General features: G+C 44.0%; 2 protein-coding genes across 3 annotated transcripts; one reads left to right on the top strand and one right to left on the bottom strand.

Moving 5' to 3' along the window:
• Nucleotides 1-5,277: 5,277 nt before the first annotated feature.
• LOC100116183 lies at nt 5,278-7,252 on the bottom strand. Its single transcript, XM_001599141.6, has 3 exons — nt 6,244-7,252; nt 5,939-6,071; nt 5,278-5,830 (listed from the first exon to the last, which is right to left on the bottom strand). The coding sequence occupies exons 1-3, from the start codon at nt 6,391-6,393 to the stop codon at nt 5,463-5,465; spliced, it is 651 nt and encodes a 216-aa protein (XP_001599191.1). The 5' UTR covers nt 6,394-7,252; the 3' UTR covers nt 5,278-5,462.
• An 877-nt stretch (nt 7,253-8,129) lies between these two features.
• On the top strand, nt 8,130-12,248 carry LOC103317272 (pancreatic triacylglycerol lipase-like). 2 transcript variants are annotated; one of them, XM_016988909.3, is made up of 7 exons: nt 8,130-8,212; nt 8,939-10,750; nt 10,830-10,935; nt 11,055-11,327; nt 11,415-11,510; nt 11,585-11,824; nt 11,905-12,248. In XM_016988909.3, exons 2-6 carry the CDS (start codon nt 10,211-10,213, stop codon nt 11,674-11,676), a joined length of 1,107 nt encoding a protein of 368 aa, XP_016844398.1. In that variant the 5' UTR covers nt 8,130-8,212; nt 8,939-10,210; the 3' UTR covers nt 11,677-11,824; nt 11,905-12,248. The 2 variants fall into 2 exon arrangements, with proteins under 2 accessions (XP_016844398.1, XP_031782438.1); XM_031926578.1 differs by lacking the exon at nt 11,905-12,248 and having other exon boundaries at nt 8,142-10,750; nt 11,055-11,323; nt 11,585-11,700.
• Nucleotides 12,249-17,712: the final 5,464 nt, after the last annotated feature.

Raw genomic sequence — 17,712 nt, 5'->3', positions numbered from 1 at the left:
ACCTATAAAAGCTCACAAGAGAAAAAACAAAGACACCAACAACGAACCAGATGAGAGCCGCGTCGAGTGCGTAATAAAGCGGGAGGAAGCAGGGGTGAGTTTTTTGCTGCTAAAAGCTGCACACGGTGGCGGTCCCATTATCGGGTAAACGCGCTATTAACCGAAGCCAAAGAAAGCCCCAGACCCAATCTAGCCTCGTAAAACTGCGGCGGCGGCGTAATAACGTGCGAACGCGCTATCCATCAGACGGCGTGCGACGCGCGGCGCGACGAGAGTAAACGACGAGGGAGTCGTGATGCCCGCGCGAGCGCGGGCAAGTGCGAGAGCGCACCTTGAAACCGGTAATGAAGGTCTAGCGCGTCGCCACCGTTTTCATGAGCGTTAAAGTGAACTGTCGCAAAAAGAGCCGTATGATCGTATAGTCGCGGGAGAGGCTACATCGTCTTCTACCGTGCGCCTATGAATTTTATAGCTTTTGGGCTTCGATGTAACCGCGCGCATGTAAACGATGCTTAAGTATCGCGCTTTATTTTTATCAATACGAAGCTCGATACATTGTTGCAAACCAGAACTTTCCTCTAATTGAACACTATAAAAGCTCCAGTCGAGATCCTAATTAAAATTTGAGAAACTGTTATCACCGTTTTGTGCTCACGCCTTCCTAGAACATCAAATAAAAAACCGCGCGCGCAAACGACTATAAACCTCTTCAACCTCCTCCGTCCGGCTGTCTAAAAAATGCTTCCTTATCTACGGCCAATTAAGACTTTACGGCAATTAGAGGCAGGCCGTTTTCACAATGGCCATCATCATCAGCAGTCTGGCATTCAAAACTTTCAACGACTCCTGTATACGTCTCTCTCTCTCCCCCTCTCTCTCTCTCTCTCTCTCTCTCTCTCTTTCTCTCTCTCTCTCTCTTTCTCATTCTCTCGAGGTGCGTAAAGCCCGAAGCTGTATACTCGCAGCCCGACGTCTAATTAAATTCTCAGGCTGTACGCGTCGAGATTAGGTAGAGCTGTAGGCGCGTGTGAAACTCGGCTGGACGCGCGACGCGACACGCCTGCACTCCACTTTTCTACTTATCTCTGGAGACGCGCACGAGTTTCTCTTCTCTCTTTTTTCTCCGAGTCAGCGTTTTATCTTAATATTTCTTGCGACAGCGCGGAATGGACGATACGTATAGGAGGGGCGCGAAGGAGGTCCTCGACTTTCTTGCTGTGAGAAAAAATAACGATATGTCCGTTTTGCTACTCAAGGTTGCTAGAATGAAGCTGCGGTGGAAAAGTAGATAAAGGCGGTCACCTTTCGGACACCTGAGGCACTTCTGAAAAATCCAAAGCATCCAAAAATTGCAGTACCTCAACTCAAAAGCAGCGTCTCTCCTGGCAAACTGGATCACTCAGCGAACAATCTCTCGGTCGAATCTCTCGGCAGCACCACCCACGGCGTGTCTGTCTCTCTCTCTCTCTCTCTCTCTCTCTCTCTCTCTCTCTCTCTCGCTCTCTCTCTCTCTCTCTCTCTTTCTCTCTCTCTCTCTCTCTCTCTCTCTCTCTCTCTCTCTCTTCCTCGGCACTCTACTTACTCTCTCTCGAGCCCTCAGAATATCCGAAGCCGCGATAGCATCTCTCGCGCAAAAAGTCCAAGAGGTGTAAAGCGCGAGCGGTTCTCACGTGCGTGTCTCTCCGCCGCGCGACGAGTCGAGCGCCGCAGAGCTGGTATATGTATATATAAGGGAGGGAGGAGAGATAGCGTCGAGCCCGGAGCGGTCTGGATCCGCATGTACGCGATATCATTAAGGAGGATTTATGTCGCGAGAGGACGAGGAGCGTGGAAAAGAGGCTGCGGGTGCGATGTTCGCTGGCCGCATTTTTTTTGAGATTTTCGGAGGTTTTTGGTGTTTTTTCTATAGGTGGTTCGAAACGCTTCTACTGAATTTCCGCACGAACGATCGTTATTCAATATTCAGAAAAGAATTACAAAAAGTGAAAGCCAACTTCTCTCTTTCCCGGCCTCGGCGCAGGTCGCACTCTCAGCAGTGGCAAAAAGCCAACCGTAAATTTGTCAACACCAAAGTTTCCCTCCCAATATTTCAACCGATTTTTCCATTTTTTCGTTCGCTGCCTTCCTCGGACCGTCGATCCCGGAACCGCTCAAATTATCCCCTTTCAATTCTCCAGCCTCTGCTATACGCGCACACAGGTGAACTATATATATATATATATATATATATATATATATATATATATATATATATATATATATATATATAAATATATAGACGCGGAACCCGCTCGTTAAATAGTAAACAAGGAGTAGCGCAACGTAACGTCTCAATGGCAAGAAAGAGCGCCTCTCACCCCGCCTCCATTATCTTATCTCTGGACGCGCTCGCGCGTACGTATACTCTAGACCTTTGTATGCACTTGATCCTGTCGGCCGGTGCCTTCGGGCAGTGTGTGCACAGTACGATGTTTCGTACCGTGCGCGCACAGAGAACTGGATGCCGAAGCTCCGAGCTAGAAAAATTCGGCGAGGGGAGATACCGTTACGTAACAGTCGGTGATTTTCTATTTTTAGATGGCATTGCGTTATTATTGCCGGCTTAATTATGTACAGATCGCGTGAGTGCTTTCGACGCCCTAGTTTAATCGTGAAGCTTTTATTTTTATCAGAGCAACAACAAACGCTTGTGTAAATCATTATTGTGATGCACGCACGGGTTTAACGGGCGAAATAACTCATAAACCGAAGTTCTAATAAGCTTACTTCTCGATCATGTGCAGCCTATATCTTGGACTTACACGCACAGCTTATCGGGCCCACTTCAAACGTTATATTTCAAGCAGTCGCTCAATTCTCGCAACTGCTCCACGCCCTTCCTTATACATACAAGGACAAGTCGGCCTTATCTATAGCGATGCGCGCGAGCGAGTCAGCGCGTGTGTACCAGGACGATAGTACCTATGCGCTATCGATGAGTGAAAAATGCGCGCGCATATTTAAATGCCAAGCTCGAGAGCTGCTGCTGTTGCTGTTCGGCGGAGATTAGTCGTGTGTGCGCGCTATCCGACGGCCGATTTATCGGAGAGCGAGCGGCTGATAAGGTCGAGCGGCAATTTACTTTAATTACGGAGCTTAAAAATGCAGGAAATTTAAATTGCGACGGTTCAGAACTTTTGATGTATCGGAGTGGTAAGTATGAACTGGCGGATCAAGACGAATGGAGACCTTCATTCGAGTGCTAGATACTAATCACTAGCCTCATATCTTGGTTCGATTTGCATTGTTTGATAAGATTGGCAGTTTTTCTAAAACGGCACGTTTTCTTTCTATACTCGAAAAAGTAGCTTAAAAGACTCATATAATAGTAGAAAATAAACTGGCTGCAAAAATGATTCCTGAAGTTTGTACATTCCCTTGTACCTAATATGCCAACGTTTCCGTATGGAGCAGTAAACATTCATGTGGCAGTTATAGCATGAACAGCCTTATGTCAGTATGCCAATTGCAAGCTAACTATTTTGGAATAGGTGCGGCGCATCGCTATTTATGCAGTGTAATAAAATAACAGATTGTAATTAGGGAATATAGAAAAGCACCTATATACCATCTATGTATTTTTTCTGCAAACGAGCGAGTGTACGACTTATTATTAGCAAATTTGAAAACGCATTAAAGAGTGTGGGCAATCCACAACTGCTTTGATCTACTGCGGACGACCACCAAAATAATGCAATGAAGCAATTCTCCACATCTATTATAAACCTTTCGAATATACTACAATCACTCACTCTGATGTACACGTTAAACATACCATACGTAACATTTATATCCATACCGAAGTGATTCGATTTCAAATACGTAATATTCAACAACAGCAAGAACAAATATCGAGCAAATATGCGTTCACAATCCCTATCGCTGCTCTCAATAACTGACAAGTGAGACAATCATAAAACGCCTGCCGAGTGATTATAATTTCTCGCGACGAAGAATGAAAACGTCAAACTGAGCAATACGAAAACGCTTCCCCGCTGCAACAGTCTTCCTCTCTTTCTGCCGTCTCATTCCCTCTCTTGCTTCCGCAGAAGCGCTTGCCACGAAATCGAACAATCAGCGACGCGCGCCCGGCGATCCTTTTACCCGCGGCTCGATCATTAAATTTAATAATTTAGCCTCTGACGCGTGTTATTACCGACGCGTACACACGCGCGCACACACTCGAGCTTCTGAATCGAAAGAACATCAGCTTTATATCCGTCTCTCTCTCTCTCTCTCTCTCTCTCTCTCTCTCTCTCTCTCTCTCTCTCTCTGTACCTACTCGGAAGCGATGTCAAAAGCAAGCCAAGGAGAAAAGGAGTGATCACACTCTGTCGCTGACCGTTAGACGTGGTATTATTATTAATACGCCGTTCGACGAGGAGATTTTAATGGAGGCTCGATCGCGACGCGATGTGTATGCGTTGGAAGGATCGAGGTATTGTGTCGAAGCGACTCTGCGGGACGTCCATGGCGATTGACTGTCCGTGGCTTTGGAGCTGGTCTTTTCTCTTGTCAAGGGGTTATACTTACAATTCTCCAAAGAAATTTTATATCATGGGTCATTTGGGTATCCGAACGCTCTATCCGCGTACCTCACCGAATGTATAGACAAAGCATTTTAGAAAATATAATAATTTAGAATATAACTACGATTACCACCGGTAGTCTATGAATCTTTATCCGACTGAATTTAACTGTGCGAAGTACAACATTTGCCGCTTTATCACCATCATCCTTTATTTGCCGCTTCTTTATCTCGTTTCTGACAAGGTGGAAGCGCGACGCGCGGCTGCAAGTATACGACTAATGACCTCTCGATTCTCTGTAACCCCTGGGCTGACCCTCGGCCAAGAAATATTGCTTATCTCGAGTTGCGACGTTTGCGAAAAATCTATCGGCTTCGTTTAGCACGCGGCTTGCACATACACCAAGGAACTGCAAAACGGCGTCGTCGAAAGTCGGGGTCAACGATTTGTCATGATAATGAGCTTTCGATTAATCGTTTTAGGAGTCTCCTCTCTTGATTAGCCACAGGTACTTTGTTTGCGATTGCGTAATTTGCTGTGAGAAGTTTGATTTCTCCGAACATTATCTCGCACGAATTGATTGTAAATTGCGAGTTTGTCGCCAAGTGCCGCAGAGGTTATGCTGATCAAGACTTTGTTTACATAAAGAAAGTAACCTCAAAGAACGAATCGATCGCATTTTCGACTACGAAATAAAACGGCAGGAACATTATGCACGAAAGCCACAGGGAATTTATTCATCCTCTAAATGAGCATAGTCAAAAAAATGTATACGTGTCCAAAAGTTAAAAATAGATCCTACAACAACACATAATATTTGGCAAACTGTCACTAAAAATCTAGAGTCGAAAATGAAACAACACGGATCACAAAACGTCGAATCAGCCGTTCGCTCTACATCATGTCGTCCTCCTGCCTGTCGTCCTCGTTCTCGCTGCCGGAGTATTGGCTCTTGGCCATGCTTTGGCTCCTGGATCGATTCCGGGTCTGCTTAGCTCTGCTGGTGCTGCGACTGCGCGAGCGTCTCTCGCCCGTCTCTCGATTGGCCTCGTTCGAGGCCACCTCCTCCTCGGGGTTGGGCGTAACTTCGCGCACCAGCTGTACAGGGGTCGCGCTGCAGTCACCCTTGCGACCGCGAGCCGCGCACATGCCGCACGGGTTCTTCTTGCGCCGGCGCCTCGGGGCGCAAGACGCGCGCTTGCGCTTCTTCTTCATGCCGCAGGCCGAGCGCTTGCGACGCATGCTGCAGCCGTGGCGTTTTCCTGAAAGATTAGGGTTGATTGAGGTTATACTTATAGTGAGCTTTTAAAGATTAAGGTTGATTGAGGTTATGCTGATGTGAGCTTTTTGAATGAATGTGAGATGCTTACGTCTCTTGCCACAGCTGTCCATCTGCGCCAGGTCGAGCGGCCCGATGACTTCGGCGTCCGTGTTCAGGCTGTAGCCGGCGGTCGTCTTTTTCAAGATCCCGTACTCAACGCCCCGCTTCAAAGCTGTCCTCAGCTGTGAATAGATTGCCGCGATTAATGATTCCGCAGAGTCGGCTTTGACTCGAAGAGAAAAATAAGCAACATCACGATCACTGAATGTCCGTCGCTACCAACTGAGGCGAGCTTTTTGAATTCACGACCGCGAAAGAAGCCAACGCGAGGAGAGAAAAGCTTTCACGACATACCTGACGTTGAACGGTAGCCTCGGACGCGTTGTACTCGGCCATGATGTACTTCATGATGTCCTTGGCGGTGGATCCGTGGGCGTCCCTCAGGTTCCTGAGGGCGGCGACGACCAGTCCGGACATCTTGGGCTGCGACTTCTTCGTCTTCATCTTGAGGGGCTTCTCTGGTCACACGCGAAGTTCCTTGGCTTCCTCTTCTTCACAGCAGCTTTTCCAAATTTCCGTTTTTTTTCTTCCAGGTTACTGATAATTTTCCATGCTGCACGGTCGATCCGAGAATATTTTTGTCAAATGGCAGCCGAGAAGGAAGGAGTCCTGGTGAAGGGGAGACGAGAGGAAACAGGTCTGGTTACGTCGACGGAGCTTGGCTGACTAAGGCGCGTTGCCGCGACGAGCGTTAAACATACGCCGGCCTGTGCTTGCGCCGTCGTCATGGGGAAGCAAACTTCGCTGCTTCGTTGTTTGGAGGAGAGAGGCTTGGGTTTGTTTGTGTTTTGCAGAGAGCGGCGTTCGAATTTGACTTTTGGAAAGCGTGTTTGAATGTACATCTCTATAGAATAATGAGTCGTAGAAAGAGAATACGATCTTAACCTTGAAATGAGCGTGACTCGAGCGACCGCTTAGATTCAATCGAAAATAGAACACCTCGCACCTACAATAAGATCGGGGAATCCCAGCAAAGGATCGATCTAATAATTACTCTTCCGTCACGACCGCGCAACAAAATAAGAGCATCTCTCCTCGCATTACCTCATCCAATCGATCACCCGCGGCCTCCTCTGGCACTCTATGTAAATAGCCCAAAAGAAACAATCAATAATTCCCGCCGGGTATCGGCAAACAGCATAAATCCCGGAGCTCTAATCAAGCTCTCGGAGCAGCGCTTAATGCCGCGAGATTTCGAGCGCGCGCGCGTGCAGCGAGAAAGATGACGGATGATGTGCCGGGCGCGCGAGGAATCAAACGCGCGCTCCGAGAGGCGCGTCCGGACTCCCGCGGCTATTGCAAAGCTCCGTGGACTTATTAAATGATTGCATTAAGCCGCGCCGAGAGAAAGAGAGAGAGAGAGAGAGAGAGAGAGAGAGAGAGAGAGAGAGAGAGAGAGAAGGGAAGCCGCGTCCGCGGAGATTAATTGCCGCGTTATTACGTCTTCATGCGATGCAGCTACTCGCGCGAGCGAAGCGAGAGAAAAATGTGGGACGTACGCGAAGGGCGAGAGACGAGATCGTGTATTACAAAGGAAGGAGTGTTGACCCGGTACAGTTTCGATTTTATTGTATTGCGGTGACTGATTGCGTTCGATGCGATCTTTTCGATTAGGAGCTACAGGTGATAAAGTTGCGTGGTATTAAATGAAATATCCTGAATTCGACGCGATTCCAATCGAGAAGGAAGAATTCCCACGAAGCGTTGAGATCGATTTTTCAATCGACGAAATTCCACTATTCGAAACAATAATTCCAAGCAACCGAAGCCCTCAACATTCATAAAATAGCACGTAACTCTCAAAATCCATTCGCACTCACAACTGCGCGCACACATACGCGGCCAAGCGCATCCTCCGCTGCATTGAAAAATCGCTCCTAATTTCCCGGAAATCTTTTCGCGCGTATAGTACAAGTGAAAGCGCTCTCACGCTCTCGTGTCGTCGTTCATCGCGACAGAACGAAATCGACGCCGCGCGAAAAACACAATAGCAGCAGAGATGCGGCGCACGCGTCGCCTTGATTTAAGCGCGACACAGCTCTGCACTCTCGACTCGTCTCCGCAGCGGCTATACCACTTTATTATTAGACTTGTAAAAAGCAGACTCTCTTCTCCGTTACATACTTCTAAACGCGCTCGCGCGCAAGAGAGATGGAGAAACTTGATGCAGCAGCGGCAGCAGTACACCTCGAGAATGCGAGAGGCGCGCAGGTGGAGCGTGATGCGGAAAGAGTGACACGGGAACGTTATGAAGCCGATGCGGGTGTGTAGGCGCATGACCGATTTTACGAACGAATGGCTACGGGAGAGAAATGCAGAGAAAGATGTATAATTGGAGTGATTGAGAGCTCGTGCGAGAGGACTTTTGTCTGTGTGTGTATGTGTGCGTGTGTGTGTGTACAGTGCGATGTTAAAGTAGTCATGGGAATGATATTATGATTCGCGGTGGGCAGGAGAGCTCTATGCCGTTTTGCTCTCGCGGTTCGATCCAGTGAGAGGAATAGAGTGATTTATGATGCATCGCATTTATACGTCATAATACCGTGATTTAGATGTAGCGACGATTTTTTGAATCTATTTAATGATATATGCGCGACGCGCGGGATATGACAAATCGGAAAATTAATACGTGAAAAGCTGAATGAAAAGCCAACTGACAGCAGCGAGGAAACTACTCACCCAAGGCCGCCGTTAATAAACTGCCCGGCAATTAGTGTTGGAGAAGCGAAAAGCTACGCGCTAGTATTTAGACAAGCTTGCGGAATAAATTTAACTGCGTAAACTCTATACGTCAAGATCGCTGACTCTATACGTCGAGATCGCTGTCGTTCGCTAAAGCAAAAAACCTCTTTCAAAAATGCAACCCGACTAATTTATTTATACACCCCAGCGTTCTTTCGATGCAAACGCACAAATATCCGCTTCCAAATTCCTCTTCGCGAATCTTCCGAGAAAATCTCTTGCGTAACCTCTCTATTTTCACCTGCAGCGAAGACTATACGGAGAGACTGAAAGTGGCACAGATAAGATCAAACTCTACACCTCCACGTGCCGCAACGACGGCCACCCGCGCCAACGTCCACGAGGCGCGAGAAAGCGCCAGCCGTGTCACGTGTTTATAAATAGTGCTACACGGGGATCCCGAACGTAATGCAACGACGAAGTAGCGGCACCGAGAGATTTACGAACGCGGGAGGCACCACTACACGCGCCGAGGCGTTGAACGCGGAACGGAATTTGCGAGAGACGAGGCAACGGAGAGAGGCGGCGGAGAGAGAGGGTTCGGCGAAAAAAGCCACGGCGCGCTACTGTCCGCCCACGAAAAGACGACGAGCCCATAGATGTTTAAGTGGGTCTTTGTGTGCTAGCGATGAAAGGGAGCGCTGAAATAAAAGCTGCTGCTTTTTTCGAGGCACTTTTGGCTGTCGAGGAGCGGAAATTTAATTTGCGATAAAAGCGAGCTTTTTTCTGCGACGATTTTCGGAAACGAAAATCTGTGTGTGCGTATTTATAGAGCCTCGATTTCGATAAATAAACCAATCCAACCTCCTACACATTGCATAACACGCGAGGGCCTATTTTCGCCGAGGCAGGCGAAAATTAGCCAGCGCGATAGAGCTATATACTCACTCTCTATCTCCGGGAAATCCACACTTCTCACCCCCTTTAAAATGCGTGTACCCGCACCATCCGGCAACACATCCGCGCGTTGCATCGGAGGCCACAAGCCCGCGGCCGCAAAAAGGGAACACGACTCTCCGCTACGGATATGGCGAGGGCGGACAGCCGACGTAAATAATCTTGGACTCGCGCGGAAACGCTGGATTATCGCGTCGAGTTTTCACGCGAGTGTGTATATGCCTAGTGGCGCAAGCTTGTTGTCGGCCACTAATTTTACGCTAAACGGCGATCGAGACTACGCCTACCGCTACGCTCGGGAAAGAGGAGATGCAAGCGTTGAACAGATGTGTGCATTCGTTGTGTGAAGCTTACAGATTTCTTTGGGATGTTTTGGCTGTTGTAAAAAATTGGGTATTGTATAGGAATGTGTTTAAACTATTTTTGACAGAATGGTTTTCTGACAACTTAATTATTTTGTATCCAAACTTCTACGTAGATTTAATAAACATTAACAAGTTTTATTATTATTGGCGACTTCGTAACATTATGACGCTTTACCTTTTCCGGTTCGTCGAAAAAATTGCAATATCAACATAAAATGTTGACAAGGTAATCAAATATCGAAGACTACTGCTTTAATATGTTATCAGTGAAATATAATTTTAATTTGCGTCGCAGTATCGATTCCACTTGTAACAGTAACTGCAGCAAAATGAAACTTCATTTTATGATACTTCTTGCAAAATTTTACTGTGTCTTTTTACTGTTGCAAATTATCAAAGTCGACGAATACAAAAAATTCATGGATTTGAACCCCGCCAATTTTTCTGAAGAGGACTCGATCACGTCTAATGAATTAAACTCGACGAGTAAAATTCGTGACAACATAGTTCGAACTAGTAAATCGGCATTGAACTGTCTTGGTTTAGGAGACGTATTTTCTGAAGCTTTGGATTGGTTTTTAAAAAAAGATTCAAACGGAACGAATGCACTCAAGGTTAAATTTTATGCAATTTCAAGAAATAGCCCAAAAAGAATAATTATTCAGCTCGGAGAGAATTTCAATTTGAATAATGTGAACTTTGATATCACGCGAAGAACTATGCTCATTACTCATGGGTTTTTGGCGAGTGCGGATGCGGAGTGGATTTTTGATATGACAGAAGCTTTATTGAAATGGGTACGTCTTTATAACCGCCACTACTAAATGTATATTATTATTAACTTTCATTACACATTAATCTGTAATCATCTTTTAGGATGACGTAAATATTTTCGTCGTTGATTGGAGCGATGGATCCAATACCTGGAACTACTTTAAAGCCACCATCAATACAAGAACCGTTGGAGATTATAAATTGCAACGTAAGTGTTAATCAAAATTATTTTAAAAAATTGTCATTAGTATCTTTTTTTTCCTATTATATAGTGCTCTTTTTCATACCCACGATCACATTGAAGAGTATATTGCAAAATCTGTGCAGCGAACGTAATCGAAAGCAGCAAATACGGACCGCTTTACTTCATGGGGCACAGTCTAGGCTCTCACATATGTGGTCATGCTTCTAAGAAACTCAAGAGGCGAAAGAGCAAGTGGCTTGTGCAGAGAATCACGGGATTAGATCCTGCTCAGCCGTGCTTCAAGAACTCGGACAAATCGTTAAAACTTGACAACGATGACGCACCCTTCGTCGACGTAATTCACATCAACGGTAGAGTTTTGTGGAAGCTTGGACTTGGGCTACCGTATCCAGTGGGTAAATCGATTTCGTTTAACATCACTCTATTTCCTGCTATTTTTTGACGAAATATAATTATAATCAAAACATCAATAACTTATCCAGGTCACGTCGATTTTTATCCTAACGGAGGAAAACTACAACCAGGCTGTTTTTTGTCCAAACCATCGATCTGGGATTATTTGCCTTTGCGAAGTGAAAGTATGTTATAAAATATAAATATATTACTATAATCTAATAAAATATAATAGCAACATATTTGCTACATTTTGCAGAAATAAATGAAGCAATATGTAGTCACGGAAGATCTTTCTTATACTTCACTGACTCGATTATGGCTTCTATGAGGGACTCTTGTAGTTTTTAGGCTCATAAATGGGATATGTCGTACAAAAATGATTCAATATTACCAAGTAAATGCCATAGCCATAAGTGTATTGAAATGGGAATAAACGCTGAAAAATACAATACTAATGGTACTTTTTTCAGTATAACTGGTTCAACGCCTTATTGCAGTAAGTTTACTTTTCCGCAAAGTTGATAGAACATAAAATATAGTATAATATAACGTATAATTTTTTATTTTTATTTTTAGTGGTTAATACGAATGATAAAAAATAAGTTAAAGAAATTTTTGACAAAGTGAGAAGAAAGTTGCAATAAAAATTTGATACAAAATCACACGAAACAAGAAATTAGTTGTATACAATTGGTCAATTTAACAAGGCTCACGTATACGTGACACAAATGCAGTATGAAGCAGTATTAATGGTAACCCAGTATTTTATTTATTTTACAAACAATCAAGTAATATTGATGCCTGTAAGTTTTTTTATGTGCTGTAAAAAAAAACAAAGTATTACAAAACAAATGTAAAGACATTGCACAAACAATAATATATCAAATTATGTTCCAATAAACACTTTTATATACAGGAAATTCTTAAATATAAAAATGTTTTTCGTATTCTAACAGTCCCAATAGGAACGATAAAATGCACGCTACTTTTTTTATCATACATATCTTTAAGATTCTATCAATTTTTTTTTTATCAAAACGCAGCAGCAGCTACATTACTCATACTTTTTACAGCTAGAATCCGCACATTCCTTAAACGTGACTGATAAATGATAAAGTGTCAGAGCACTTTACCACACTACATCTTTTCCTAAACTGCGCTACTGCAGCGTTCGATCTTTTTTCGCAGATCTTTACGCGCGTGATTAACGGCTTGACATTTTTGTCGAAAGACGAGCAGGCGCTCTCTTAAACATCCTGTAACACCGGAAAGTAGCGAAAAGAAACGCGCTAAAAGTCGCAAACACGAAGCCTCTTTTTTCCATCTCTACTAACTGAATCACGCGCAAGTTTCTCGCGTTCCCAGAAGAATTTACAAATGCCTCTCCCACGCCCTTAGGCTGTCTAAGAATTTTTTCTTCTGCTATACTACTCTCTCTACAGCAAACTCGTACTCGAGCTGCATCCGCTTGCTTTTTACGCGAGCTTAATTTTTTCGAAGTTTATTTTCTGAGCGAATCTTTCGATTTCTTAAATTTTAGGGGCGCAAGCGTAAAAATAAGCGTCGGACGATTGAAACAATTCCTTATTACTAAAGTATATTTCGATCATTTAAACTTAGAGTTCTACGCTTCTATGCCTTCAAGATTTGGTGCAAGGTATACGTATATAGTACCGTTTCTTTGTACATATCACAGATTGATATAATTTTAATAAAAAAATAAATAAATAAATAAATAATGAATAAAAAATAAATATAATGCCATGCACTCTCTGACAAAAGCAACACCAATTATCGAGCAGTCAGTTAACTAAATGAAACCTATGAAGAATCTCTCGAAAAACAAATCCTCGACAAGCGCGCGAGAGCGTATATATAAGTAAAGCAAATAAAGAAACGGTATTCCAGCCCTCGGCGCAGCTCAGCACCTCTCAAAAATGATACATCGCGTTCCGGCTCGCTCGAGCTTGGCAATTCATTATTCACGGAGCCGAACGAAGCATATCATCGCGCCCGCCGCAAAAACGAAAATAGGAGCTCCTCTCTCTCGAGGCGCACATCCAACTCGACGTAGAGAGGGAAGAAAAAAAAGAAACGACAAAAAGCCGCAACGCACCACTTATACACGACGACTAGCATCCCCCGCTCTCCCGATTTTCCGCGCGCGCTCGCGTCTAATTGCCGCGTCGCCTCTCGCGCGCGAGGCAAACGAGACGCCCAGAAGCAACAATATGCAACGAGCGTATAGCTGATACACGTAGGTACATCTGAGAAGCAAAAAGTCAGCGCAGCAACAGATACAAGGGCCCGCGCTGTTTGGAAATAGCCGCGTGAATGCCCGGCTTCTGCGAGATATGCGAGCATCCTTGCCAAAGCCGTTATGAGAGGGCTATAATAACAGTGGGCCACGACGACGGCGACACCAGGGAGAGAGAAAGAGAGAGCGAGCGAGCTGCTCCTCATTAATGGATGAGAAAGCCAGCCGCAGCTTGAATCGCCGAAGAGACTATGAATGCAGCCTACCGGGGGAGTACGGTCGTCCTGAGAGACGCGTGTGCGCGTCGAGCGAGGCGATGGTAATAATAATTTGGAGCGAGAATAGCGCGTGTCGGACAATGAGGCGACGTGGATGCGCCCGGCTAGTGCATTCAGCTTTTCGCCAGTGCGGATGCGCAGCCGTCTATTTGGAAGACGGAGTTATGAATGTAGCGAGAAATTCGTGAATGCGGTGTCGCCGGCGAATGGGGTATATTAATTTCGGGTAAATAGTGAACTGTGAGATGTGTCGGGAGAGAGCCTCATGGGAGTTCGTTCATTTATTACGGGAATACTATAATTCAGTGATCGATCGAAGGTGATCGACGGTTCATGCGCGATTTCAGTAATGTTCGAGAAAATATTTCAAGTCAAATTTATCGCTAGAATCAAAATTTTCAACAATTATTCTCCGGTGCCGCAAGCGCGACTCTGAGATACTCGATCGTATCGACATTCCGAAATGAAACTCGAGCGCGTAGACGTGTGCTTCCAGACGCAGACAACGAGAGAAGGCCACCGCTGGATAAAGGAAACAAAAACGCTGAGCTCCTGCTCCACTCGGGCGCGCAACACACACATACGCTGATTATAACGAACCTCTCCAGAGAGGCTATATGACGCTCGTCTTCCGCGCTTCGAGGATTGTCGCGATTATTCATAGAGGCGCGGGCGCAGCACTAACACCGCTGGCTGCTCTTCATTCTAGCGCTGGCTCTCTCTCTCTCTCTCTCTCTCTCTCTCTCTCTCTCTCTCTCTCTCGCTCGCTTGCGAAGAATGGCCCTCTTGTGTGACCGAGAGATGAGCGGCTGCCGTGGGTGTGACGAATTGGAGAAGCCGCATTGCTCGCGCGGCTCCGCCGACTATTTTTGCGACGCCGCCGAGCGTCGCCGGCTGACCGAGATAGACTGGAACTACTTAAGATTCTCGGCGATTTTTGCGGAGGCGGCCCCGGGATACAGCTTGGGTTTATTTTCGATTCGCTCTGCGCGCCGATGATTGATGCCGGCCGGGAATTGTTTTAGGGTCTCTTGTATGCAACGTGTCGCACGTATGGGGCGATTATTTTGCTACCAACAAATTGCTTGTTTGTAAAAATTCATGCTTTGTTAAGATTTATTATGTGATATAAAAATCTAAAGAATCTGGCCTCAGAAAGAAGCTGGCACGATAAGCTCCGACGATCTTTTGGCTTTCGATTGTCCGCGGTCTGAAAATAAACCACATCTCTATAACGTGTGAAACCGTTTCTCTTTCTTCTTCACTGATTTACAGAAGCTGTCGGGGACCACAAGAGAGAAGCTCCGAGGTTGTTTATATACGATGAAGTTGTTGCGTGCGCCAATAGTGGCTTCTACGGTTACAGTGGAAAGTCGCTACTGCTGAACAACCGCGTCTCTGACGTTAATCTGCTGCAGTCGTTTGATCCATCATTCTTCTGCCAACGCTTATTCTGCCTTCAAACGATTCAGCTGTCAACAAACAACGCGACATCCATGTATTTATTCTCGCACTTGTATCTTTTTCACATATTCCAATAAACACATTCGCGAAGTTTATGCAACAATACGCAGAAAAAGAAGAAAAATAACGAGCAATTTGTCAGCTGTCCGGTATCAATGCGGCGCTGTACGAACGTTCAACTACGAATAAATTAATCATCGTCATAATTCTTAGCTCCTCGCTCGTCTTAATGCACACACCCGCGCGTTTCACAAACAAGAGTGTTTCGTCACTTGGCCGCTACGGTTTTCTCTCTTTATCTGCAAGCCGAGCTTTCCTGGCAAGCTTCGCTTCGAGCCACCCGCGCCACTTCCGAAAATGATTCTTGTTTGTTTTCTCGCTGCGGTCGCGACGTTTATAGTGCGCGGGTGCGATCGTTTAAGACGCGTAACGAGGCGTTAATTCGTCCGTGCGAAATCTCGCTAGAATTATTCTCCGCCTCTTTCTACTGTGTTATGCGAGCGCGTATTTGTGCGCGTATTAAGGGGACGGATACACCTTAAATAGTCAAAAAATTCAATTTTTGTTTATATTTTTCCCAAATTGTTTAAAAAATGAATTAAACTATTAAATCTAAAAAAAATTAACTTTTGAAAAAGTAAAAGGTTAGGCAAGTTTGATATATTATGCAACGAAATCACAGATAGAAAAGAACTGAGATCAATCAAACAAAGTCAAGTTTATTATATTTAATCGTAATAAAGCGAGGAACAACTCTCAAGATAATCACTATGTAATTGCCATGCCCGTTTTATTGTACTTATGGTGTTTGTATGACGTTCTAATACATAAGAAGAAAATTTTGGTTGTTCTCTAATAAACACAATGAAATCATCTCGTTCAACTGCAATTATTTCACAGGTATCGTTAACATAATTATAAATAACAAAGTGACACATATTCAAATTATACAAGCACATACCTAACTGGATTTGACCATAGTAAGGATGATGTTTTTTTAAAGTATGTTTATTTTCATTTGTAACTATGTAGCGTAATGATTTCACTAGTTATTCAGTATTCAAATTATGTTCATTATTAGGACATTTAAACTCTAGTAAAATATGTTTATCCTGATCTTTTATTTTAGTAATTCCATCAGCACTGTAGCCGAACCAATGTGAAGTTGGTAAAACCATCAAGCCAAGTTCAACAACTTTCTGCGCTGTCATCTTTTCGTAGGCTTCTTTAGCTTTGCTTTCGCTCTCTTTGCCTCGAAGGGTATTAGCATTACCTTTGAATTTAGGTTTTAATAAACTATTCACCTTGACGTCCCACTCCTGCTGAGTGTGGTTATTTTTCATATAGGTGTATATTTGATAGGTGATGGAACCAGTTATGCGTTTGCTTCGCTCCAAGTGCCAAGTATCATTGTTTTGTTTTAAGGTAGAAAACATTATATCTTTTGCTTTTACTTTATTTACTACAACTTGTGTATTGTAAAAATGGCCTCTTCTTTAGAATTGATTTTTAATTTAAAATCTGTTAAATGTGAATTCCAAATAGAATACTGTAAAACTTGATTCATAATATTTTCAATTTCGTCTTGATTTTTAATTGCGTACAAAGCATTCAAATCATAAATTGGTCGCACATTATTATTTCCAGCTTCTTTATTTTTACATAAATTTTTCAAAACTCTTTCAGGCAGCTTTGAAGTTTGCTTTTTTTGAAGTATTGAAGATCTATATATTTTGGTGTGCTGACCAAGCTCGCTTTCATCATTACTACAAAGAATTCTAAATATCTGTTGTTTGAACTCAAGACTTTTTGTATCATGTTTTGATGGAAATTATTCGCCATGACAAAATTGATAAAAGGGCTCAGCTACGTAAGCACTGTTGACTTTTTCTTTGATCTGACCCCACTGTTGGCGTAAATCAGTACATCCTAATTTTTCTACAGAATCTTTTGTGTTCCTAATAATAAATTGTAAATCAATATTCATTATATATGTATTAATCTTCAAAAATGTTGTATATACATAATATTTTGTTCTTAACTTCTATTTCTTTAAACTAGTATTATCATGTTCAAACCTGCCTACAAAGAACACGTGACATGGTATAACTTTCAGAGCCGATGACAGCACTCTCTTGCGGCGCCTTAATTTGCGAATACCCAACAATTTTTATAACCAACATGAAATCACTGATTGTTCTGATATACACCACCCTTATATTATTTCTACACCTAGACACCAAAAACCACGGTGCGAACTACCCAGACCTCGTCATCGGCCACCCTGTACACCTGGACACCTCCCTCGAATGATTTCTACAGCTAGACACAAAAAATCACGGAGCGCGACACCTAGACCTCGTCACTGGACACCCTGTACACCTA

Source organism: Nasonia vitripennis, chromosome 1, assembly GCF_009193385.2.
Source record: "Nasonia vitripennis strain AsymCx chromosome 1, Nvit_psr_1.1, whole genome shotgun sequence".
NCBI lineage: Eukaryota > Metazoa > Arthropoda > Insecta > Hymenoptera > Pteromalidae > Nasonia > Nasonia vitripennis.
Note: the sequence above shows the minus strand (reverse complement) of the source record. Positions and strands in the feature narration are given on the sequence as shown.

Excerpts from the sequence above, each read along its gene's own strand:
- LOC100116183 (XM_001599141.6), bottom strand. The coding sequence starts at position 6,393 with ATGAAGACGAAGAAGTCGCAGCCCAAGATGTCCGGACTGGTCGTCGCC. Across the intron at positions 6,072-6,243 it reads AGGCTACCGTTCAACGTCAG|CTGAGGACAGCTTTGAAGCG; the intron begins GTATGTCGTGAA and ends ATCTATTCACAG. Across the intron at positions 5,831-5,938 it reads GGACAGCTGTGGCAAGAGAC|GAAAACGCCACGGCTGCAGC; the intron begins GTAAGCATCTCA and ends CTAATCTTTCAG.
- LOC103317272 (XM_016988909.3), top strand. The coding sequence starts at position 10,211 with ATGTTATCAGTGAAATATAATTTTAATTTGCGTCGCAGTATCGATTCC. Across the intron at positions 10,751-10,829 it reads CAGAAGCTTTATTGAAATGG|GATGACGTAAATATTTTCGT; the intron begins GTACGTCTTTAT and ends ATCATCTTTTAG. Across the intron at positions 10,936-11,054 it reads TGGAGATTATAAATTGCAAC|CGAACGTAATCGAAAGCAGC; the intron begins GTAAGTGTTAAT and ends AAATCTGTGCAG.